Here is a 27,133-nt window from a genome sequence, read left to right on the forward strand (position 1 = left end):
TTATTAGAATGCAGTGGTACATATGTCAGTTATATTTTTATTGTAGATATAAATTCTGTTATTAAAAAGTACCTTTCAGGTTTAACACTTTGACATTGTCCATTATTAATAGCATGACTTTCTTTCCTTTACATTTTTTCTTTTTATCTTTATCTTTTCTTTTGGCCTAAACCTGAAATGTTTCTTCTTTCTCATTTTATCTTAGAGTAGTGTATTAGAAACTACCCTTCAATCTTGTATTCAGTGTATACTTTGTCTTTTTCGAGAGCTTTCATCAGAGGTAGTTTGACTTATCTGAGATGCTAAAGGTCTTTCCCTATCTACTATGGCATTCAAATTAATACAGTCAAGATTTTATAATCTGTTATTTTGGTAATTAACCTTTCAAAGAGGCAAATATATGATGTGCTTTACTAGGTATTCAAAGGAACTGCCTTGAAAGTCAGTTGCCATGTTAGAGAATTGAACCATGTAGAGCAATATACAATTAGAATATCAAAAATGGCACACTTACATAAGTCTGCGGGACAGATATAAAGGTTTTTTGTGTTTTTGTTTTTTTTTTTTGAGAACTAGGTGTCTTTCTTTCTTTCTTTGGTTGCACCGGGTCTCTTAGTTGCGGCTTGCAGTCTCCTTAGTTGTGTTTCACCGGCTCCTTAGTTGTGGCTCGCGGGCTCCTTAGTTGTGGAATGTGAACTCCTAGTCGGGCATGCATGTGGGATCTAGTTCCCCGACCAGGGATCGAACCCCGGCCCCCTGCATTGGGAGCGCGGAGTCTTAACCACTGCGCCACCAGGGAAGTCCCAGATATAAAGGTTTAAGTGTTTTCATTCTGCTTTGGGAGATCACCTTTATTTATGGATGACCTTTCATAATCTCCCAGTAGTGATTGTTTTGTTTGTTTTTTGAGTGGTTCTTGATCTTGAACCGCTTAGAAAGGTAGAATCAGTGGCAGGTTTAAATCCTCGTTTTGTTTCATGGTAGACTTAGATATGAGAATGGGTAAAAGTATACTGGAAAAGTTTGGGATATAAAATTGTCTTCTCATGCATACCACTAATGGGGAATTTCATTTGGAATTACCCCCTGGAACCTTGGAATCTTCTTGCATATGGTAATGATGTAGGTTCCCATTGCCTTTGGTAGAGAAAATATCATCTTCTGTCTCTAACACATAGGATTTTTTATTGGTTTTATTTGAAAGGATAGCTGTTTTCCCTCATGTTCTTTTAGCGTTTTGTTTATTCCTGTCGCATGGCACAAATTACAACTCACAACATTGCTACTTATGTACATGGCTACTTGGCTCCTATTATTAGTTTCTTTAGGGCAAGTGGAACTGTGACCGGCCTATTTTGTCCTTCAGTACCCCCCACGTCCTGGCACAGTACCTTCAATACAGAAGGCATTCAGCAAAGTCAGAATTATGTGGTAGCCCATGTCTTTATAATTGTTTCTACTGGTCACCGTTCTTTCCTTCATTTCTGTATTTTTCTTTTTTGCTTCCTTCCTGTCTCCTTTGTGGTGCTGCTTAAAAGTGCTTGTTTGCTTTGGGTCAGAAAGCATCATTGCATCAGGAATATCTTTTTGACCATTGGCTATTAGATATTTTTGCTGCTGTTTACTTCCAAAAATAGTCCAAACAAACAAATCTAAGCATTTCAGCACTATTCTAATTCCAGATTATTGACTATATTGGAAAATTGATATTTTATATAAATAAGCTCTTACTGTTTCCCTTTAGTCCTCAAAGTGTGGTCTGTGAACCTTTGAGGTCCCTAAGACCCAAAAGGGTGTCCATAAGGTCAAAACTATTTCATAATAATAAGACATAACTTGCCTTTTTCACTATGTTGGTATTTGCACTGATGGTGCAAAAGCAATGGTAGGTAAAACTGCTAGTGCCCTAGCATGAATCAAGGCCAAGATTCCAAACTGTTCTAAACTGTCATTGTATCCTTAAAATTTTTAAATACCAGTTTCACTTAAGAATGTTCTTGATGAAGCAGTAGTTTTTAATAAGATGAATATATAATCAAGTTCAAGAAACTCTAGTTCTCCTAGTACTCATTAATAGAATTTTTAGGCACCCCCCCCCATGCAGTAATACATTTAAATGGCCAGTTTGAAAAGCTTTTTTTTTTTTTTTTTGGCTGCATTGGGTCTTTGTTGCTGTGCGTCGGCTTTCTCTAGCTGCGGTGAGCGGGATCTACTGTTCACTGCAGTACGTGGGCTTCTCATCGCAGTGGCCTCTCTAGTTGTGGAGCACAGGCTCTAGGGCGCATGGGCTTCAGTAGTTGCAGCACACGGGCTCAGTAGTTGAGGCATGCAGGCTCAGTAGTTGCGGCACGCGGGCTCTAGGGTGCCTGGGCTTCAGTAGTTGTGGCTCGCGGGCTCTAGAGTGCAGGCTCAGTAGTTGTGGCACACAGGTTTAGTTGCTCCGCGACATGTAGGATCTTCCCGGACCAGGGATCGAACCCGTGTCCCCTGCATTGGCAGGCGGATTCTTAACCACTGTGCTACCAGGGAAGTCCCTGAGTAAAGAAGCTTTTTAAAGAAAAGTGGACAATCCAAATCGTTTTGCGAAAGCCCTTTTCAAGTATAAGAAAGCAGGACACTTTTGTTAAACTGTTAAAATGATATGCATTAAGTTTAGGTCAAATTTTTGATACAGTAAAGATCTAAATTCTTAGTTTTATGCGTGATTTGTCACATATCAGGAATACTATGTAAAAGCAGTGTCCCTAGTACCTTTATACTTATTTTACAGGAATTGGACTATAATTTTATTACTTTACATAATTATCAGAACTTGTAAATGTCTTCATACATATGACAGTTAACATAGCTGTGATTTGTTCCAGAGCAGAGTTTTTCACCCAAGGCACACTCAACATTTATAAAATTGTTCTTTTGGAACAATTTTGTGATTTGCTTTTTGGTAATGTTGCTAGGACTTCATTGCAGGAAGTAAAGTATTTTTTAGTTCACTCCAGGCGATTGGTTATATAGACCTTGGTTAATGTTATTTACAAATATGACTCAGGAGCCTTATGATAATGATGGCTATTATTTCATGACAGTTAATGGGGGGCGAGGCCAAGAGTTTTAGGGGGGGACTTGAGCATCCCCCAGTTTTGGTGTGGGGGGCAGGGAAGTCCTGGAACCAGTCCCCCCAAACCTCACCGATACTGAGGGGTGACGGTATTCACTAAACCAAGACACTGACTACTTTTACTTTAGTATGAATTTCTTAAATCTGATCTCTCCTCAAGTGTATAACGGAGAATAATTTTAGAACTCAGCCCTTTGGAGAGGGGAGACCTCAATAGAATACTATACTCATTTGTTTTGCATAGACGGGTGATGCCAACTTCATTAGTTTGTGAGGGCTGCCGTACCACAAAGTACCACAGACTGGGTGGCTTAACCAGCAGACGTTTATTTTCTCCCATATCTGGAAGTTAGAAGTCCAAGATGAAAGTGTTGGCTGGCTCAGTTCCTCATAAGGCCTTTCTCCTTGGGCTGCAGGTGGCCGCCTTCTCGCTGTGTGCTCACATCACCTTTCCTCCATGCACACACATCCTTGGTGTCTCTTAGAAGGACATCAGTCCTTTTGGATTAGGTCACTAACCTAACTGCCTCATTTTAAGTTAGTCACCTCTGTGAAGGACCTATCTCCAAATACATTACATTCTGAGGTACTGGGGGTTGGAACTTCAACATAGGAATTTTGGAGGGGACATAATTTTGTCCATAACACCAACATTTGTGTAAGAGCTAATGTTTGTTGAATACTGGCTGTGTGCCAATTACTGAACTAAGTGCTTAATACATATCTTCTGATTTTATGTGCACATTAGCCCTGTGATTATTGGCATCTCTATTTTACATCTGAGGATGCAGAGACTTAGAGAGATTAAGTAACTTAGCTGAGACATGGGATTGAAATTCAAGTTGTTTGGGCTCTCGTGTCCGTGTTCTCTTAGGCAAGAACTGGGTAGTAGGAAGCAAAAGCACAGAGAGAAAAGGGTTAAAATATAAAATGCAAACCTGTTTTGCAGTGTCCACTAAGTTCTTGCTAGTAAGTAACCTGTGAATTGGAAAATCATTTAATGCCAGCCCTGGTTGACTATTAATTTTTTCTTTAAAACTTGGGAGGAATTTTTGGTTTTAGGATGGAAACAGTGAATGAAACTAAAGATTTTTAGCACATGATTTGTAATTATCAAAAACAAATTTGCTTTATTTTCAAGTTATTCAAAATTCCTTTCTGCTTTTTCTCTTTTGCAGAAGATTCTAGTGTTCCAGAAACCCCAGAAAATGAAAGAAAAGCAAGTATATCGTATTTCAAGAATCAAAGAGGAATTCAATATATTGATTTGTCTTCAGATAGTGAAGATGTTGTTTCCCCAGATTGCTCCAGCACAGTTCAAGAGAAAAAATTCAGCAAAGACACAGTGATTATAGTGTAAGCACCTTAATAGATTCATTATATTTGCATGTATAAGACTTTTTTTGAGAAAAAGTTACTTAAACTGAAAATTTTTGATGACTTCCCCCCTTTTTTGCCTTTTCCTCACTGCATCTTCATCATTTTTCCCTAACTTAAGAGATGTAGAGAGATGTGCGTGGGTGTGGGTAGGTGTGTGTGTGTGTGTGTGTGTGTGAGTGAGAGAGAGAGAGAGACTGGATAACTGATTTTTTTTTTTTTTCCGGCTGGGCCATGTGCTGTGGGATCTTAGTTCCCCAACCAGGGAGTGAACCCAGGCCACAGCAGTAAAAGCACCAGGTCCTAAGTACTGAACCACCAGGGAACTCCCATGGTTCTGATTTTCAATAACAAGTTCAGTGAGAGCAAATATTTAAGTTTTTCATTCTCCATAGATAGAGAAATTATTTTCACAAGTACCTTCAGTCACCTGTAACTGCTTTCTGATTTGTTCTTGAATCCTAGAGTCAAATCATTTTAACATTTTTGGGACACATTCATTGAGCTAGCACGGAGCTTTGTATGTTAGATAGAAAAACAGTAAATAAATTAAAAATGCAGTATGTCAGATAATACATATGATGGGCAAACGGAAGGGAAATACAGGGTTTGGGGCTGGGGTAAGGGCATGGTTTCTAAAGTGCATGGTCGGAAAAGGCTTCATCTTCTTAAGACGTGAAGGAGCTAAGAAAGGGAGCCATGTGGATATGGTGGGAGGGGCATTGAGAGTAGCCTGTTTAATGACCCTGAAGCAGTACTTTGCCTGTTGTTTTTGAGGAAAGTGGGCGGGGGTGGGGGGGAGAGTGTTGGCTAATGATGCGAAGTGAGGGACCTAAGGTCAGAAGGTGAGGAGTGGGATAGGGAAAGAGCTTTCCCATGTTAAGCCCATAGGCTCTTTGGCTATTATTCTGAACGAGATGGGAAGCTAAAGGAACATATTGAGCAGAGGAGTAAAATGATCTGATCTATATGTTTAAAAGTTTTTAAGGCTGTAAGGGAGTCGTAGTAGAAGCATGAATACTGTTGCAATAACCAAGGCAAAAGATGGTGGAAGCTTAAACCATGCTAGTAGCTATGGGAGTGAATAATAAGTGGTTAGATTCTGAATATACTCTGAAGGTAGAGCAGAGAGGATTTACTGATGGATTTCAAATGGCATGGGACAGAAGGGAGTCAGGGCTGACCCTAAGATACTTGACCTGAGCAACTGGAAGGATGGAGTCGGCACTAACTGGGGTGAGGAGTGCCGCCTTGGGTGCGGTCGGGGAGCGCCTCCCGAAGGAAAGATCAGCAGCTCAGTCTCGGACGTGCTGTGATTGAGGAGACGCTTAGGCCTCTGAAGTGCGCCTGTCAGGTAGGCAGTTGCATTTGGGACACTCGGGTTCTGGAGAGAGGTCAAGCTTCCACATCTGAATTTACCAGTTGTCAGGATACTTGATATTAAGAGGTACGTGATTAGATGAAATCGGTAAGAGACACTAGTATAGCTGGAAAACAGAAGATCTCTTAATTGAAGGACTTAGGCCAGGCGAAGTCTGGATTTTAGGAACAGGAGATGAGAAGAAACTTATAGAAGACTCTAAGAAGGAACAGTCATTGAGGTAAGAAAAATGTCAGAAGGTTGTGTGATCAGAAGCTAAGTGAAGAAAGTGTGGCAGAGGTGCAAGAGGTTAACACCGTGCACTCCCAAGATGAGGATTTCCTCTGAAAATGAGCTGCTTTGTGTATATAAGCCCTGATGAACATGCCTTTATCCTGAACGTCACTCTGAAATAAAAAATAGTGATGATCCTGTGTGATAAGTCCTGAGGAAAATTGATATATTAGCACTCCAAATTTTACTTTTTATTTTGAAAAACATGTAAACTTACAGAAAAGTTGCAAGAATAATCACTTTCCACATCCTTTTAAAAAGATTAAGATTCACCCATTGTTAGCATTTCCCCACGTTTGCTTGTCACCTTCTTCATAAAATAATAATTAGAATTATTACTGAAACCTTTGCCTCTAATAATTTCACGTTTATCTCCTAAGAACAAGGTCATTCTCTTACATAACAAGAGTAGCATTTCTTTTTTTTTTTTTTTAATTTTATTTTTATTTATTTATTTTTGGCCACACCTCGTGGCTTGCAGGATCTCAGTTCCCCGACCAGGGATCGAAGCTGGGCCCCATGAGTGAAAGCTCTGAGTCCTAACCACTGGACCGCCAGGGAATTCCCTCCAAAAGTAGCATTTCAAATTCACAAATACTGATTAACGTTGGTACAGTAATATCATCTAATATATAGTCCATATATAAATTTTACCAGTTATCCCAATAATGTTCTTTATAGTAGTGCTACTCAGAGTACTAGTTTATCAGTAAGGAATGTGCCCTAGAATGTAAATCAATGTACTCATTCCTTCACCAAGAAAGTCTTGTAATGAAAAGAAAAAAAAAAAAAAAAACTGAACTAAGCAATGTGCTCAGTAATGTAGTTGTTTTTCCTTCTGTTTTAAGTTCCTTATCTTGTCGTGGACGGATAACAGACAGTTTGATTTCAAGGACTAGCCGTCAGCCCATGGATCATATTTTGAGTAAAGTTTTTTCCAGCATCATACATTGGGTTTCGTTTTTCATGTGTCTTTAGTCTCGTTTAATCTGGAAGTTTCAGCCTTTTTGATTCTCATGATAATTGGCCTTTGAAGGTAACAGGCCAGGATTTTTAGGATGTCTCTCAATTTCTGCACCCCTGTTGTTTCTTCATGATTAAATTTAGGTTAAGTGATAGGAGTGACGTAAATGATTTTGTGTCCTCCTCAGTGTGTTATGTTAGGAGGCACACTGATAACCAGTTTGTCTCATTATGGGTGAAGGGAACTTAACCAGTCAGAAGCCTGCCAGGTTTCTCCTATAAAGTTAACCATTTTCCCGTTTTTAATGATTAAGTAATCTCTGATGAGATACTTTAAGACTGGGTAAGGATCCTCTTCCTTAGCAGACTTCCCTTCAATAGTTGTAGCATCTATTGATGATTCTTGCCTGAATCCGTTACTACACTGGTAGTTGTGAAATGTGGTATTCTAACTAACAGTCTAGAATTTATACTTTCATTATTTGCTATTCTACTATAGATAGTTTTCCCTTTTCTCCTTATTTATTCATATATTTATTTAGCACAGTAAATACAAAAATGGAATTATAGGTGCTTTTTTGCTTAACATTATAATCTATTACTATAATTACTCATTTTGATGCTGAAATTGCTCAGTTTTGGCAGGGCCCCTTTACATAGACCCTGGTTTTGACAGGTTCCTATCATTTTTTGAGCCTTTCCCTTCTGGCGCAAGATGTTGCAGACTAGTGTTTTCTCTACTCCAAGCCTGAAATTAGAATTAGCCATTTCTCCAAGTAGCACTGGTTCCTTTTTAAAGGAATGGTATTTGGAAATGTGTGGACTAGGTGTGTCCTTTCTTTGCTATTGGGTGAAGCAGGGGATTATGTCATTGCCCTTTTAACAAGAATGGGCTAGGATATAAGAGAACGAGAGAATGTTGTTTGTTTGTTGGTTTGTTTTTTAAATCATGAGTTTATAATAATATATTTCATTCTAATCTACTACTACAAGGCTCCTCCTTGCCTCTTCTCTATATTTCTTTCTCTGACAGTGAGAACTCTGCTTCCACCAATATCATTATATTTGCTGATTTGTTCAATCACTCAATGTACATAAAATAGTTTCAGAATTGCTGTAATCATGCTACTTGACCATTAAGCTCACTAAGAGTTTAAGATTTGTTTATAAGTTTTATTTTGTCTTTAGATGAGGGTGTATGGTTAAAGTACTTGGCTTATTTATTTAAATTTTTCTTTGTTATTCACTTGAAATGTAGTTCAGTTCATTAATTTCTGTGTGTATTCCTTTTAGGGTTTTTCCCTTGTCCCTTTTTAAAAAAATTTTACTTTCAAATATTTAAAATATTAACACAGTTCCAAAAATTAAAACTCCATGTACAGTGTGCTTAGAGAAGTATTAACTTTCCGTCCCTTCTCCTTCTGACCCCTTCCTCCTCCTACCTCAGAACTAACCAGTTTGTTTAGTTTCTAGTCATACTTTGTTTTCCTTTGGTGTATCTTTTCTTCTTGTTTCCTACACAGAAGACAGCACTGTATCTTGTGTTGGGTATGTATAGATATATATGTACATTTATTCTCTGTTTTATTAACTTAGCAGTATATATATCCTGGAAATCATGTCAGCTCATAAAAATCCGTATTCTTTTTCACAACTCCATAGTACTGCACTGTGTGCACGTTCCATCGTTACAATCAGTACCCGTGCACGGGCCTTTTTGGTTATCAGGATTTCTTAACCTTGACACTGTTGACATTCTGGACCAGGTAGTTCTTTGTTGTGAGGGGCTGTCCTGTACGTTGTAGGATGTTTAGCAGAATCCCTGACCTCTACCGGTTAGATGCCAGTAGCACCTCTCTAGTCAAGACAATCAAAAATGTCTCTAGACATTGCCAAATGTCCTCTGGGGGCAAAATTGCCCCCCTTTTGAGAACCACTGATGTAGATGATAGAAACTCTGGCAATTGATGCAATCTCTCAGGAAGCATTAATAGACACGAAGGAGCTGAAGACGGAATCCTAGGTAATATTGGCAGTTCAAGGAGGTGAAAAAGGAAGAAAGCCTTCTACAGAGATTAAGGACAGGCTCAGAGGGCAAGGGAAAATCAGAAGTAATGATGCTGCAGAACCGCTGGGGTGAGGGTTAGGGTAGGGCCGCCTTTGCAAAGAGTAACAGTGGTGGGAACACAGAGGAGAACACAACCAGTGAAAGGTTCCGGGGGTTCTGGTTTGTGTTTTTAAATCACGTTTGACATTTTAGAGGGTATTATTGCCCTTAGGACAGTTTCACCAAAGTGGTGGGGCAGAAGATACAAACCAGTAAGTTGGGAACAATATAGGAAACGCTGAAATAGAAAATCAGCCTTATAAAATTTGTGAAGGAGAGGAGAGTCTGCTTATTTCACTGCTGTGTCCACAGTGCCTAGAACCCTTGGCACACTAAACGAAGTGCAGTCTTGAATGCATTGCAGGCTTGGGAGAAAGAGCTTAAGGAGAGAAAAGATTCAGGAGAGAAGATGGTGGCCAGTTAAGCAGGGCCCTGTAGGAAGTAGAAAGGGCTAGAATGAATCCCTTAGCACTAAGCAGGGACTTCAACAGAAGGGAATAACTTGATCTGAGACCGGATAAAAGAACACAAAGTGGTCATTCTTGTTCTTGTAGATTTTTTTCTTTTATCTTTAAAGCTTCAGTCATATAAGAAAATAAAATAATAGCTAATGAACACTTATATATACCACCTACCTTTAACAATTTTTAATGTTTTCCCTTATTTCATTATTTCATTAATTATTATTATTTGCTGAAGTATTTTAGAGTAAATTAAGGATACCCCAACATTTCTTCCCTTAATACTTGCTGTACATCCCACTTCCAAAAAACAAGTACTGTTATCAGTGAACAGTTCTCTACATAATCTAATTCCCAGTTTATATTCAGATTTCATGTGTTTTGTAGCTAGTTTTTCAAACCAGAATCCAAATAAGGTACATTTGGATGTCATGACTCTTAACTATCTTTTGATCTTAAAATAGTCCACTCCCCTCCTCTCCTCTTTTTTAAGGATTTTAACTTATTGAAGAGATCAAGTCTTTTAGACGAAATAGACTTTTCTGATTGTTTCTTCATGATGGTATTGAATTTATTCCTCTGTTATTTGTATTTCCTGTAAATTGGGCATTAAGTCCAAGGCATGATAAGATTCATTGTCAACATGAAGACTTATTACATCAAGGGCACCTCAGTTTGTCCCGTGGAATGGTGATGAATCTGATCGCTAGGTTAGGGTTGTGATGGTCAGAAGAGCCAGGACCTTTGAAGTGGTTTATCCAGTACAGGAATGGAAAAGGGTTCAAACCGGAAAGCTTTCATGTTCTCAGCGAGCTAAGACGCAGAATCAGTTAGGGAGCGTGAACGTAGTGAGGCAGAGTGAAAACTTAGAGATGAGTGCATAAGGAATGAAAAGGCTGGGTGTAATGGAAAGGGAGGTACATGTAATTGTCTTCAAATACTGAAGGCCAGACAGAGTGTTAAAAGAAGAGATTTATTTTACCTTGTTACTTTAGAACGGTTTTTCAGAGCAAGGTTCAAGAAGTCAGCCTAGAGTCTTGTTAAAATACGTATTCCTCATCCTTCACAATCTGTTTTTATATGTTTTCAGAGGATTCTTAGGCATAACCGGTGCCCTAACAGGTTCAGTTGAACTAACATGAATAAAGTATAGAGAAGTTACTAAAATACAGGTCCTGGATATGTGTCTAAGAGAGCTGTCCAAAAATAGAATTAGCTGCATAGCCAAGTCTGCATTCTCTGGCACTAGGAATATACTTAACTATATTTCTTTCTTTGATTTTTATAACTTCTGCCCATTTGTTATACTTCTGCTTTTTGATCTTCAGAATGCTTACTGTGGTAGAAAATCACAATTTCAAAATGAGATTTTTTTTTTGTTGTTTGGAAATACACGAGTGAAATTTGGCTCACAATGTCTTTTATATAGGATAAACATATGAAGTGAAATGTAATGAGATTAAGTTAGTTGTTGTTGCACGGAGCCTTATATAAAATAAATGCTCCCCGTCTGTGGAAGAAGTGTTTTGTTCCTGGTAGACAGTCTGATATTGAATGGGGCCATTCCGATTTTAACACTTAGATTCTGATCACCTAGCTAGGATATGAAAATTCTTTTATCTTTGTACTAGTGTATGCTTCAGAATTTCTCAGGAGCAACATGACAACACTCATCTTTTATTCAGGGTACAGGTGAAAAAGTAGGAAAGAGAAAGTGGGCGTGCAATGGATGAGTATGGATCTTAACAAAATAAGTGCAGGTTTTTGCTGTTCTTTTCTATCCCAGCCCAGATAATTTGAGATATGTTCAAAGTATGCTGACTTTGGGAATGTAGATTTATATGCACAACTGTACTGAAATGAAAAAAGTCGTTTCAATCTTTGACAGGTATAGATTGCATTTATTATTGAAAAGAACTGCAAATATACTGTATTTTATATATACACATATATACAATATTAATGAAATAACTTTAGTAATGCATTAAAACACTGTTTTTTTCCCTCTGAAAATATTTTTAGTTCTGAGCCATCTGAAGATGAAGAGTCCCAAGGCCTTCCTGCCATGGCAGGTAGAAATAATAATGATATTTCAGAATTGGAAGACCTTTCGGAATTGGAAGACCTTAAAGATGCTAAACTTCAGACCTTGAAGGAACTTTTTCCGCAGAGAAGTGACAGTGATTTACTTAAGGTTATATACCCCTTTATAGTAATTGGTTATTATAGTTGTATTGATGATTAAAATGTCTCCTATATCCAGTGCTGTATTTAGTGGATAGTCATTTTTCTAAAGATATCTTATGTTTGAAGATAATTATTAACTTTAATATTTAATAAAGGCAAATGCCAGAGATTTACTTGTTGAGTCTTATAGTAGGTGAGGTTTATTCACCTATAAATAGTATAATCTGGGCTTCTCTGTATCTCACATAGGTTGTGAAGTTTTTTGTGTTTGAATGGTTCTGAAATGGGGACAACCTTCCTCCCTCCACCTCTCACTAGAAACTCAGAAATGTCAGGAGGCTTTTTTTCTTTTTTTCCCCGGAAATAACAAGGAGTTGTTGCTGTTCACATTTAGTGCGTGTGACCAGGGATGCTTAACGCCCTACAATACTGAGGCCAGTCCTGCATAACAGAAGAATTGCCTGCTAGTAGCACCCTTGCCGAGAAGTATTGATTGAACTGTAGAAACAAAATAAGTGGCTGTAGTTGGACTGTTATAGGTATCTATGTCTTATTATAAAAGGACATAAAAACTCACCATTCCATTAAGTTTTAGATAGAGAATAAACCTCTGAAGGTTAGTAAATAGTTTATCCCTAGCTCTGCCACTTAGTAATTGAATGATCTTCGGGGAATCATTTAATTATAGGTGCACAGTTTTTTCGCCTTTGTATTGATCATCACCACCACCCACCCACCCCCGACAATTCCCCTTCCCCAAGCTGAGGCGTAGGAGGTGCCGTATCTTTGTGGGCTTGGCAGGTAACTCTGAAGTGGTGGACACTGGCACATACCCTTTCTAAGAGGGGTAGCTGCTCCTTGGCTTCGGTAGGATATGACCATGTGAAATCAGTGACAGCCTGTTTTTATCAGATAGTTCAGATTTTCAAATAAAGTGAAAGGGCTGGATTTTTATTTGGTGTTGATCATCAGTTTAACAGCTTTATTGAGATAACAGTTTACATGCCGTAAAGATCACCTATTTAAAGTGTATAATTTATTGGGTTTTAGTATATTTACAAAGTTGTGCAACCATCACCATAATCTAATTTTAGAACATTTTAATCATTCCAGAAAGAAACCTTCTACCCATTAGCAGTCACTCTCCATTTCCCTCCCCTAGTCCTACACAACCACTGATTTCTGTCTTTATAGATTTGCCTATTCTGGACATTTCATATAAGTGGGAACATAGAATGTGTGATCTTTTATGACTGACTTCTTGCACTTAGTGTAAGGTTTTGAGGTTCTTTCTTGTTGTATCGGTACTTCATTCCTTTTTATGGTAACTAAAGAAAGACAAAACCAAAAATACCATTCAGGTCAAGCAAAGCATGTCTGAACCAAAAATGGTCCTAGGCCTGCTAGTTTGAACTCTTTAAGTGTAGATTATATTATTCCTTTGTTCTCTGGTATATTTAATATGAATCTTTTTTTCCCAGATCATTTTGATACCTTTTTACTGTTAGCTAAATGAAACTTTAATGGTATCTTGGGTCTACATTTTCCCCTTCTAGTAGCATAATTTGCCACCCAATGGGGTTTTTTCCTAGAAAAAGAAGGAACGGATGTAGCCACTAGTAGCAACACTTAAAAGTGTTGGAAAGAACTTTCAGCAGAATAAACATGATGGAGTAGTAAAATATTCAACATAAAGAAACAAATCTCAGTTTAAAAATACTTTAGCTTGATTGCCAGTTTTTCAGGTAGTTCAAGGGGATTTATTTCCTATAGAAACATTTATCTCTAATTTTATAATTACAGTGGAAAAATAGGATTGATATCAATAAATGAACTTTGTATGTATATTTCAGTAGTATCTGAAATTTTGGGAATTTAGCCTATCACTTGCTCAAAACAGCACTCTCTTGAAATAATCTGGATTTCAAGTGAGCTCCCATCATTTCAAAAGATTTAAAGGTGACATAGGTTACTCTACAAAGGCTTTTAGACCCACATAAAATAATTCAAGAAGTTATAAAATATAAATTTAGTCCTAGGCTTGATAAGAATATGCTTTGACTGTTTTGAAAATGAGGAGGGGCTTACAGGATATCTGAGGATCCAAGATGAGGAAAACTAGTATAGAAAAGAGCATTATCAATTTGTTTTGAGGCTATTTAATTTAATACAAAAATAGCTTATTTTAAAAAGTGAGATCTTTTTAAAACAAGTAGCTCATTGGAAATACAGGAAACTATAGCAAGAGAAAAATATGGGATATTTAGTTTTTTCTGAAATCCAAAATGTTACAGAACAGTATAAAAAAATAGTATTTTGAAACTGTTAATTATGTAAGCCATATATTAATATGTTCTTGTGAACAAATTCAAGCAATTTAATTTAGAGCAATTTAGAAATAGAGCAAATTTCAAGAGTCCTTTATCCCACTCAAGAAGTATTAGATTTAAAAAAAATTATGCCAGAATTGTGGTTTATTTTAAATGTCTGTCAGTGTCTCTCTCTCTCTCTCTTCCTCCTTCCCTCCCTGTCCTCCCTCTCTTTCCCTCTCCTTCCCTTTCTCTCTCTCCCTCCCTCTCTGTCTCTCTGTCTCTCTGTCTCTCTGTCTCTCTGTCTCTCTCTCTCTCTCTCTCTCTCTCTCTCTCAGACACACACACACAGTGCCTGGACTCACTCATAGGTAGGAAGTTTTTGAGACTTTAGTGCACAGCCTTGCAATTAAAATAACAAAACCTTGAATACACTGTACATAGACTATGTTTTATTTTTTGCTTTAAAGTGGTGTTAAGTAAATCTAATACATTTTAAGGTATGCTTAGGTAAGACTTTTTAGATAAACCAGATTTTCTGAAAATTTATCATAGGATTTAATGAACTTAAGCTAATATGTATGTATATTTCTCCACTTTGTGTATATTTAATATATTCGTTCTTCAATATTTGGTAACTTTGTGAAATAATTCTTAAAGTATTATTTTTAAAACATTAATCTTTTCTCATTTTGTTAGTTAATTGAATCAACCAGCACTATGGATGGAGCAATTGCTGCTGCCTTGCTGATGTTTGGTGATGCAGGTATGCCTGACTTAGTTTCACCCCATGCTGACTTAACTAGTTACATAATAAATATCTTCTCATTTTAATATTACTCTTTAATTTACCAAGCTCCTTCATGAATTCTTATAGGAACCTTAGGAGGTATTAACAGCTTCAGGGTTTTTAGGTGAAAATTGTGAAGATTAAGAAGGTTTAAAAAAAAAAAAAAAAGGTTAAGGGAATTACCTGAGGTCATACAGCTACTTGGGAACTGAATTTTCTAGGTTGATTTTTTTTCCCCAAAAAAGGGAAGGGGGCAGTTTTTTCATTGGTAATTTTGCTTGTTCTCTACAGATCAAATCTCATATCAGTGAAGTTTTGCGAGGTATGTGTTCTTTCTTAAGTGTCCTTTCAATTGCATTATAGTTTTATTTACATAAATCTGAGTCAAGAACATAATGTCTTAAGGAACGTCCTAGCTGGTAATCAGCATTCCTACATTTAGTAAATATTTACTCTGTAATCCAGGCTTAGAATACAAAAATAAATACATTTAAAGGAGCTTGCATTATTAAAAACACCTCCAGTTTTTTTTTAGTAAATGCTATCTAGATTTTTTATTTTTTGTACATACCAAACAAGTAAAAATAACCTATAATCTCACTACCAAATAAAGTATTTAAGGAATGAAAGCAAACCTACACACTATTATACAACACACACACACATTAGATTACAAAATATGATTATAGTATTGGTTTGCATTTTGAGAAAAATCATTTGATGATTTACCATGGATAACTTGTCAGTGCAATCAGATTTATCTAATGAAAAAATGCCTCCATAACATTCCTCTGTAACTACCCATAGGATTAGTTTATTAACTGTTTCTGTTAATTAGCATTTATGGTTACATTATTTCATTAACTATAGTACAAAAGTAAATAGCCTTGTAAGTAAATCTTTATGTTATTATTTCTGTAGGCTAAACTTCAAACTAGGATGCTGAATCAAAGGGTATGCACATTTTAAAATTGAACATGCACTTCAGTGTTAATTTTAAAAGTTCTGCCAATTTATGCGTCCATCGACAGTGTGAATGGGCGCCCGTTTTCCTAAGTGGGTAGTTATACAAAAATAGAAAACACCATAATGTGTTCTCATGGGCCCATCATCTTTCTTCAACAATTATCTACCTCATATTTACCCCCCTAAATGGATTGTATTGGAGTGGATCCAAAGATGATGATATTTTATCCACATGATCTCTCATTCATAACCAAATCTTACAATTCTTCCTTTTCCTTTACTTACTAGCTGTATAACCTTGGGCAGTGTTGCCTAACTTTTCTGTCTGTCTCCATTGCAGGAAAATAGTATGATAATAGTATCAAACTCTTAGATTGTTAGGAAGAAGTGATAAAGTTATTGTAAATTTCTTATAGTGTGTAGCACATAGTAAGTACATAGTACATGTTAGCATTTCTTTGTTCTTAAGGGCCATCTGATAATAGGAAATGGTACAGGAGAAGGTTGAGTGTGTCTTCATTACAGTATCCCTACTGTAAAAGTTCCTGAAAAATGGTAGGCTCAGTTAACATTTGTTGAGTTGCTAAATGGTTTGGGGCATTTTACATATTCTTTCTTGTCTTCATAATATCTCAGTATTCCAGAATCTTTCCAATGAAAAATTTGTTGAATAACTTTATTCCACAGCAGTGTCTAATCTTTTTTCTCTTGAGCAATTTATATCAATCCGCTTTATTCATTAATTTAACAGATATTTATTGTGCACCTACTACTGGAAGCCAGATGCTATTTTAGGCACTGAGGGTACCTGCTGAAACAAAATGGACAAAACCTCTGCCCTCATGGAGCTTACAGTCCCTATTAAGTTTGAACTTTAGCTGAGTTTTTTTTATTCTCATTCTTATTACTAGACTTTGATATAGTTTCTTTTTTTTTTTAAGTGTTAAGTGGCAAATTACAAGGAAAGAAAAAATCAGGTTTTTCTTGTTTTTTTTAAGTAAACTTCCATGCTTCCTCTTAGAATGGACAGGATAGTCATGTATCAGTCATCCTTATCTTTAGAATAGTACACTTTTGAGGTAATGTATAGAATGACAGCTTTGTCTCACCGACAAAAGGCCTGTAAGACATCTTGGACAGTTCCACAAATCTTGATGTTGGACATTGGTTTTACCACAAATTACAATCTTTTATAGACAGTATCATCCTGCATGTTAAACGGTAAGGGTATCTTTTTTGCATCGCCTTCTGAAAGTTTTCATTTATGAATACTAAGTTATAAAAACAAAAATGTGTATCTGAAGTTTTACCCTGCTTTAAAAGGTAAAAATATGAATTTACTGATGTTGTCAGGAGTCTAGCTATTTCTTCCATTTCTCTATATATGTATAAGAGTAGGCAAAACATTTTTATGTGACTATCCTGTTATTTTTGCTGTTTTGTAACCTTTTTTGTATCTAAAAGTCTACTCAGTTCTTTATAACAGTGTATCCTGACTTGTCTAATAGCTTATTAATGGGCACTTAGATACTTAGTTTAAAATTTTTATGTATGCCTAAGCAAACATTCTCCATCAGTTTTGTAACTAAATTCCTAGAAAAAGAATTGTTGGACTGAAAGAAACACACATCTAAAATTCTGAGATGTATTATTTAGACTACCTTCCAGAAAGACTGTAAAAATTTATAATGTTTAAAAGTGGCTGTTTGCCCACAGTCTGCTACAACTGTCCTTTTAATCTCAGGATGAAAAAAAAAGGGTTACTTTATTTTACCTGTCTTTAGTTATTAATGAGGTTGACCATCTTTTCTCTTTTTTTTTTCCTGTTGAACTGCCTGTTTGTGTTCTTTGTTCATATTTTCTTTTTGCAGCTTCATGTTTTACTTTTTATTTTTAAATATTGAATTTAAGTAAAATATATTTTTATTTGGGGTGTGAGGTACATGTCTAACCTACTTTTTTTCTTCCTGAAATTGATGATGGGTGCACCCCAAAAAAGATGGAAATGTATGAGACACGTAATTAGGAAGTGGTATTTAACATAGAATATTAACCTGTTTTCTTTACATATATGCACAGTTTTTGGTTAATAATTATAAATAAATTTATATGTAGGTAACTAAGCATTGTGTGCTCTTATGTAACCTTTTGTACTAAATTTTTAGTTATGTGTTTTCTCCCACATACATTTGCAGATTTATGCCTGTAGCCATTTTACATACGTGTAAAAATTTGATGCCATAATATTAACCACAGAAAGATACATAAACAGATAATTAGGGCTGAAGAATTCTTTATCGACCAAGAAAAAGCTTTTGTTCTTTTTGAGAAAGGATTAAACATGTCTAGGTGACATGGCATAAATCACCTAGTTTGAAGCTTTTTTTCAGACTTTGAATATTAGAATATTACTAATGGTATTCACTTAACCCCAGCATATATAGATGATAGAGTGGTGGTTATATTTTCCCCTTTTTAAAGTGGATGCTGGCAATTAGTTGGCATATGCAGAATGCACATTTACTTTATGAAATAAAGGGGGAAAAAATTTAAGCATGCATACTTAAAGCATGTAATTGCTATACATTGAAATGTTGATGGCATTCAATTTTGTTATAGCCATATTATGAAATTTTCATGCTTACAGCTTAAAAGCTGTCATGTCTGTATTTATTTTGAATATTATATTTCTACAAGTTTTATTTCTAACTGCATAGTTAGGGTACTGATATAATTAATACTGAAATATTAAACCTCTGTGAGCTTTCAGCAAATGCTTTCATACTAGCGCTGCAGTATGTCTCTGGAATTCGCTCTCTGAAAGCGAAGGTACTGAAGAAGTATATGAACGTATACAAAGTAAAAAATACGCAACATAGCTTCTCCAGATCATGTAGATTGAGTTCTTCTCTCAGTCATAACAGAATGTGCAGATTTCCTATTACTGTCATACAGCACTCTCTTGTGTTATACTTTCTTGTTTTTAGGTTAAGAGCATTAATCGCTTGAGCTCTCTGTACCTCAGTTCCTCCTAATTTGTAAAATGAGTATATACTTACTTTGTAGGTTTGTTGTGGAAAATAAATGAAACAGCAGTTTATAAAAGCCCCCTGCAAAGCCTGGTACATAGTAGACACTTAATTATTGACAATTATCTGATGCTATTCAGATAAGCTGATGGGCTCAATTTTTTTTTTCACTACTGAACATTCAGGCATTGGGGAGAACCTCTTCTTCCTACTATAGAATTACTTTCAATTTACAGATGTGTATTTTTAGCATTAAATAATGTGATGGTTTACAAATAAGTACATTTTTACAGTGATTTCTACTTCTGAAAGACTGAAAAGAGGCCCTGTTTATTTTTCCTTCAATTCAGTTAACATTTATTGAATGTATGTCATATGTAGAAGAAATAACATTGGGCCTGATGTCAAGAGAACTGTCTACAAGTATATTCATTATAATAACATTTTTGCGTTTGTTTTGCATTAATGATTCTTATAATATCTGTGCAAACTTTGAATGTCCTTCTCTGTTTTAGAAGGTGGTGGACCCAGGAAAAGAAAATTATCTTCTTCTTCAGAGCCATTTGAGGAAGATGAATTTAATGATGATCAATCTATGAAAAAGAAGAGATTGGATCAAGTGAGTTACATTTGAATTGCAACATCAAAATTAGTTGCTTAAGCACGGAATTTGTTGAGTCTGTGGACGTACTAAAAATGCACCTCAGTGAATCAGTCTTCTCTCTTACAACTAAGAAAATTTATGGTTGCATCTCATTTGTGACTGATTTTGCTTTCTTTTTAATTTATCCAGTATTAATTGCTTATCTCTGAGTTATAAAATTAACTTAAAAAATATTCTAGTGGTGTGGTAAAGTACCTTTTGGGGAAAATATACTTTAAATTCTATTTCATAAAATTTATTAGATACATGTGGTTGAACAACACTTATGTAAAACAGCTGTTACCAGTACCAGCACCATTTCATACTCCTCAGTGACAACTACTTACAATTCTTATAGTTGACTCCTTTGATACTTAACTGCTTATCTAAAAATAATAGTGGTTATGCTTTTACTGTGTTATTCTAGTTTTCCATTGACTTTCACTTTATGGAGTAGATCTACCAAGAGGCCCCCTAATGAATCTAGACGTAGTCCTCCCTGCCTGCATCCATGAGCGCACAGTTTCTTTTTGGTAATCAGAATCAAACTCCGTCACCCCAGCTAGCACCGTCACCTCCGCCTTTGCCTGTGATTTAGTGATGCATGAAGCCCTAAATAGCAGATGGCAGTCTGTACCCCAATTTAATGGGATAGTTGTTGTGTCCCTCCACAGAAGTATTCTTGCCTTGAGGACTCATAACGGTAGGAAGTAAAACTTCTGTGAGTTTTAGGTGTGAGGAACGACTGGTCTTGTCCTGTTGATCTGTGTGCACAGACCTAGTCCGTGTTGCCGTGGCCGTTTGTGTATAGACACATTGAGCAGGCGTCCAGGTGCGTCCAAGCATGCATCCACAGTCTTATTTTGGTGTTCAAAGAATGAATCATCTTGTCCACGTGATTATTAAAAACTCCTATGCAATAGATACGTTTGCCGAACGTTCACATGGCATGCTCTTACCCTTACGTTCTGTTCTCAGAAAAACTTCTGCGTCCAACAGTGTACCTCTTCCCCGATCTTCCACTCTTGTTCTTCTCCTTGGCTGTTGTCCATGGTGTATCATTGATCTGTACCTCTAACCATCTTTTCTGTACAAGATGGACAGTAAGTTGTACTGCCTGAAGTTGTGTACAGTGCTGCCGTCTTAAATGGGATGATACTGTAAGCAGTTGTTCACATTCAGCTGGTTCTAACAGTTATGTAAACTCTGTAAAACAAGTTCAGGATTTTTCTCCCACTTTATCTGATCATAAAGAATTCTGCAAAGTGCAGTAGATATTGGTTGAAGGAGGCTTTTTTTCTTTTGCCTCCAAAAACCACCTCATATCTTGGTAAAAATGTGTTAGCAGCATTTATGGCTTACTATTTAAAGTGAACATTTAAGATACTAATTACTGTCATTGAAGGTGAGAATGCAGATATGGTTATAGAATTTTGGAAGAGATTTAACATTGGAGCGGCCATTGCCACCATTTTAGAAGCCTGGAGTGATGTAACAAAAGAGTGTTTGCATTATGTATCGTGGAAAATTTTTCTTGACTTGATTTGTGATTTTGAAGAACTTGAACCTTCAGAGAAATTTTTTAAAATTCAGAACAAGCTGTTGGTTTAGGAAAACAGGTTGGATTTGAGGAGATAGAAAATGAAGATGTTGAAGAGCTAGAGTCCCACCCTGATGACCTAACCACAGAAGACTTGGAACAATTTGCTGCTGACGGCCATGTGGATGCAGACGATGATGGTGACAGTGACAGTGAAAATCAAAAGTTTACACCATGACAGATTAACAGTAAAGTTATCAAGTGTTTTAAATGTTGTTGAAAACAGTTTTGCTGTTTACTTCAGCCTTGTCTTTACTGAAGATAATGGCTTTAATGCCGAACATAGTAGGACAGTTGTTCATGGCACCAGTTGAATCTTGAACCTAACAGGCAGCTTTATTTATTTTTTTTCTTAAATATATATATTTTTTAATTTATTTTATCTATTCTTTTTTTTTTTTGGCTGCGTTGGGTCTTCATTGCTGCACGTGGGCTTTCTCTAGTCGAGGCGAGCTGGGAGCTGCACTCTTCATTGCAGTGCGCAGGCTTCTCATTGCGGTGTCTTCTCTTGTTGCAGTTGCAGAGCACGGGCTATAGGCGCACGGGCTTCAGTAGTTGTGGCACGTGGGCTCGGTAGTTGCGGCGCACAGGCTTAGTTGCTCCACAGCATGTGGGATCTTCCTGGACCAGGGCTTGAACCCGTGTCCCCTGCATTGGCAGGCGATTCTTAACCACTGTGCCACCAGGGAAGCCCCAGGCAGCTTTAATATGAGAGGAGGAGGCTAGCAAAGTTAGCAGAAATTTATTGATTTTATTTATTTGTTTATTTTTAAGTTAATATTTATATTTTCAGCCATACAGCAGAGATAGCACAAGGACAGTGAGTCACGCCTTTCCATAGCTGTTCATTTTCAAATAACCATTCATCTGCCATTTCATAGTAACTCATAAGCTACAACTCTTCCAATGTTAACATCCCCAAGCAAACTTGAGTTCATATTTATTGTAGTATTTACGTATTTCATAACCATTTAATGTGTAAAATTATGCTACCCTTCTTTTAATGTTTCTTCCTTTTTTAAATGTGTCACTAATGAAGTTTTTGAATGTTATACCTCTAACACAATTTTTCTCAAACACGGTAGCTTTTATTTTCATGATTTTGCACGTGCAATAATTTTTGGAAATGGATGTGTCATGTTATAGCGGAACAATTTGTAGTTGTCAGCAGAAGAGGACATGACCTTTCTTTGAAGCCATAGGGTCTCTGCCATGATTTTCCTGTTGGGGATTTCCAGAGACTTCAATACAACATCCTTATGAGCCACAGATTCTTTGGGAATCACTGCATTTACTTGCTGGTCACAAAACCCAAGTGGCGAAGGACCTTGCACCGCACCCTGGACCTGCTACAGAGCCTTGTCTTAATCTGGGCCCCATTCCTGACAGACTTAAGGGCTCTTCATAAAGCGATCAGAGCGGCACACACTGTACTGAAGTATACATTGCCTCCAGGATCCAGAGAGGCCCGCCGAAGTGTTGTGCCTCTCTCTCAGAGGCACCAGTGCCAGCCATTTGTCTTTTTTTTTTTTTTTTTTTTCCAGAGTGGAATTTGCAGCATGCTCCAGATTGGACCCCTGTATAATTCATGAAAGTGGTGGGCCCAGGATTTGAGGGTGGTTATTTTCTACTCTAGCATGCATGTTTCTTACTAAGGCCATCTAAAAATAGCCACTGCTTCCTGCTTCTCAAGTCCAATCTGTGTGACGTCTTCAGTATAGAGGATCAAAGTGATATACTGTGGACTGTGCAGAACTATCAGAGTCCTTGAGTACTGTTTTATGAAAGAGAGATGGAGATTTACCATAGCTCTGAAAACAGTGAAGGTGTGTCCATCGCTGACCCTGCCCAGACAAAAGCAGATTGCTTCTGCTAGTCTTTTCTAATTACTGCTAGAGTAATAGTCTCGTAGTTATATTGATTTTCTCTAGTAAAAATAGCAGCTGGTATAGCAGCTACCAGTTGGGGTTGTCACCTGTTTGTTTATGATAATCTAAACTAATTCTCTATGACCCATTCAGCTTTTGTATAGGCCATGGAGGCACATTACCCTGGGATCTGGGATGGTGGAGTCAGTCTCTGCAGTCACCTCAGAAATATGGTGTTGCTGCTGCTGCTTCTTCAGAGGGACAATGCTAGTAGTGCCTTAGATTTGGTATTTTCTGCAATTATGGCCCTTAATCCATGGGTCAAGGAGCTAATGTGGGATTTCTGGCAGTGACAAATTTGTCAGTTGCAACTCTGCATTCTGAAACCAGAAAAATAACCGCAGGATTGATTCATAACCCCTGGACCCACTAAGACGATTTGAGCCCAAAGGTTGTGTATCACCTGGCTTCTGTAAAGCTCAAGCATAACCACTGGACTGCATAGGTATCTTCAGTCACCAGGTATTAGCAGAGCTGATAGAAGTGTGGGGTCCGCGAGCGAAGAGCAGATCGGCACACGACCTACTGAGTGTTTAATTTGTGCTGCCACATATTTAATTCCCAAAAGATATTTACTGTTTTCCAAATATTTTAACTTTTTTTCTTCAGGTGAAATTCACATAGCATAAAATTAACCATTAAAACTTCAGCGGCATTTAGTACATTCACGGTGTTGCACGACTACCACTCCTGTCTAGTCCCAAAACATTTTTATCACCCAGTAATAGCATGCTGTATTTTTTAAGCAGTTTCTCCCCATTCTCTTCTCCCCCTAGCCCCTGCCAACCACCAGTCAGTTTTTTGTCTGTGGATTTACCGATTCTGAGTATTTCATATAAATATAATCATAAAATATATGACCTTTTGTGTCTAGCTTCTGTCACTTAGCTTGATATTTTTGAGGTTCATCCATGTTGTAGCATGTGTCAGTACTTCATTCCTTTTTTTAGGGCTGAATAATATTCAATTTTATGTGCATACTACAATTTGTGTATTCATCCTTTGATGGTGTTTGACTCATTTCAAATCATGAACGTGCTGTGTGAACTACTAAAGTTTAGGAAACGCTTAGGTCATGGAGGAACACTAATCTAGGGTTAGACGCCTAAGTTTCTGTTTGTACCTCAGCTGGTGATTATCCAGCTGTGACCTTTAAAAGGATTGTTCTTCGAGTTTCAGTGTCTTCATCTGCAAAGCGAGGATGGCGGTATGAATTTTTGATGGCTTTGAAATGCTTTCTCCAAATATTAATGTTTTATTATTCCCCTGCTCAAAATCCTCTTGCTTTCTGAATAAAGACTGACCTCAGTTTGGCACTCCAGACCTTTAAGCAATATTAGCACTGGTTTAATTTTTCAGCTTTATAGCATATCCATGGTCTTTGTGGTCCAGCCCACACAGGCCACTTAACTATTACAAAAACACATCTAGTTTTCTTCTTCCTACTCCTAACTTCCATACCATCTTATGTCTCTGTCGTGTGGAACTTCATCTTACTCCTGTGTGCAAGAAAGGTATCGCTCACAATTTAGATATTTCTCTCTTAGTGAAAGAAAAAAATAGTATTGTTGTTGGATAAGAAAGGAGGTAAAAGAGAAAGTATGAAACCGTGCTTTTCTCTCTCATGTTTGTATAGCATGTGGTACAGTTCTTAGCAAAGTAGATAAATGCTTTTAGATTGACTAAAATGCAAGATTTTTCTTATATATGAACCCAAGGAATCTTTTTTTGTTTAAATGTGGAATTTTAACCAGTTTCTTCAAATGAAGTTAAGTGACAGAGGAAAGAGATAGTGTGTATGAGTAGCCACAGTTATTCCCAAATTAATGTTTAATTTATATATTATTTAGTTTTGTATACATTTCTTTGTCATTGTGTCACTTTTGTGACTGAGCAGTTAATATTTAAACCATTCAAGAGTGAAGTAAAAGTAAACTTCTTTTCTCTCAGTATTTGAAATTTGTAGAGGATATGAAATTGTCGGCATGAATGAGGTGGTTTGGTTTGGTTGGGTTGGGTTGGGTCTTTGCCATTGGCTTGGAGAGACTTCTGTATACCTGAGTTATTTCAGGTTAGTTTGAGGATCATTCTAGTTATTTTAGCAGATTTAGCTCATTTTGAGCATCGTATGAGTGAAGTGTGAGTTATTGGATATGTAGTCAAGGTCTTTTGAGTGATCTTAAACCAGTGATATTTTTTATCCTTAAGATATAAATTTGTCAATTTTCGCATGAACAAAAAGAAACATTTTTGGATTCTTGATCGAGTGTGAAAACTTCCAAATCAAGTCAAAATACAAATGTGATTGTCTTAAGACTGTTGTTATTGATGATATCTTAAATTGGTTCTCTTTTTTACCTCCCCATTAGGGAGAGGAATCAAATGAGTCTGCAGAATCTAGCAGTAATTGGGAAAAACAGGAAAGTATTGTGTTGAAATTGCAAAAGGAATTTCCCAATTTTGATAAAGAGGTGAGTAGTCATGTGCAGAAATTTAATCAGTATGTACTAAATGTTTGTATTACAAAATAGTCTATTGAGGTCAACCATGTGAAAAGCTTAGGGTGAGTTTTGCACTTTTCTGATTAAATATTCTTATTTATCAATATTATAAGATATCTTTGTACTGCTAGTTTACATTGTTTATTTACCTTATTTGCTAACTATAGTATCAGCATTATAACGGTAACATCATATAATCATAACAAACATAAATGTAGTAACAACTGTCATCTCATATAAAATGCAGATCCTCTACAAAGCCATCTATAATCCCAAGTCACTTGTTTTAGCTTTCTTAGTATGCTCATCCTTTAAATTTTTCATGAAGAATTTTAAAGTGTAATACTATATTTCAGTGTCTTAATAAGCCTTGGTGTATTTGCTAGATAGTAAAAATACTTTCAGAGTCAGTAAAGACCCATGCCAAGCATGCCAGTGCTAAAAGTGCCTGTGTTTAATCACCTTATTGTACTTGAAAACACATTATTTGTTTAACATTGGGACTACATTTACACTTGTATTGATTTATTCAGGTATATGTACAGGTAGTACATCTGCTAAATTCTGATGAGCTGAATGCAAAGTCTTGTTGCTCTACTGGTTCTTTGCATATGTTCAAATTACATGTTTTAAAGTTGGCAGTTTATAAAAGCCTATCTGCATGTTGCAGTTTAATTGAGCAAACAGTTTTTCATACTCTAGTGTTCAGAGCACCTCACAGCAAGAGTAGAAATGCAAAAACTATCAAGCTTCCTTCCCTTTGAAGAAATTTACAAAAGTGAAATTAAATATACAGAAAGCATTTGTAAAGCAACATAAAAACAAGTGTGAAATAATCAGATGTGAATTCTATTAAGTTTTCAGGTGATTTACTTATTTTTAAAAGAGTATAAAAGTTTTCAACAAGTTGTTAATTTTAGATTTTTAATAAAAGGATCAACGACTTATTTCTAGGAATTAAGGGAAGTACTCAAGGAACATGAATGGATGTACACAGAGGCTTTAGAATCTTTAAAAGTGTTTGCGGAAGACCAAGGTAATTATCTGTTCTTTGTCATTACAGAAAATTCATACTTCCCAATATATTATATCTTAGTATATAAGAAAATAGCAAACCTATTAGCTAATAACCAGGGAATGGGATTGCATGAGATGTTAGAAACCAGTTCCCAAATGTTTTGGCCTGTTCTTTACTGCAGTGTAGAATGAAACAATAAACATTTTTTTCTATTTGGCTAACTTTTTTTGATAGTCAAGTCTACTTATAAACTACCATGTTTTATTGAGTACAAAAGAAACATTTTTTTTTTACATTTTAACAGCTCTTAGGCTGGTGTCTTATAATCACTGTAACGTAGATGTCCTAGTCTGCACTTACATGAATATCAAAAGCACCAGTATCAGAAACTTATAAGATGCTTATCACTGGCATGGAAGACAGTCCCTGATCCCATAGTGGAACGTTTTTAACACTAGGCACCAAAGGGTAGAGAAGTAGTGGGG

The 27,133-nt window shown here is 36.5% G+C and overlaps 1 protein-coding gene across 3 annotated transcripts in view; it reads left to right on the plus strand.

Moving 5' to 3' along the window:
• Positions 1 to 27,133, plus strand: part of SMARCAD1 (SWI/SNF-related, matrix-associated actin-dependent regulator of chromatin, subfamily a, containing DEAD/H box 1) — a 68,769-nt gene that overhangs the window by 11,667 nt on the left and 29,969 nt on the right. For 2 of the 3 annotated variants that reach the window (XM_036853489.1, XM_036853488.1), the window contains 6 exons: positions 4,294 to 4,471; positions 11,700 to 11,871; positions 14,873 to 14,939; positions 19,474 to 19,577; positions 25,499 to 25,600; positions 26,585 to 26,666. In XM_036853489.1, the coding sequence (XP_036709384.1) occupies positions 4,294 to 4,471; positions 11,700 to 11,871; positions 14,873 to 14,939; positions 19,474 to 19,577; positions 25,499 to 25,600; positions 26,585 to 26,666 (705 nt within the window). The remainder of the gene's footprint in view (positions 1 to 4,293; positions 4,472 to 11,699; positions 11,872 to 14,872; positions 14,940 to 19,473; positions 19,578 to 25,498; positions 25,601 to 26,584; positions 26,667 to 27,133) is intronic. The other variant, XM_036853491.1, reaches the window with a different exon arrangement.

The sequence above is a fragment of the Balaenoptera musculus genome, chromosome 5 (genome assembly GCF_009873245.2).
Source record: "Balaenoptera musculus isolate JJ_BM4_2016_0621 chromosome 5, mBalMus1.pri.v3, whole genome shotgun sequence".
In the NCBI taxonomy this organism is placed as follows: domain Eukaryota; kingdom Metazoa; phylum Chordata; class Mammalia; order Artiodactyla; family Balaenopteridae; genus Balaenoptera; species Balaenoptera musculus.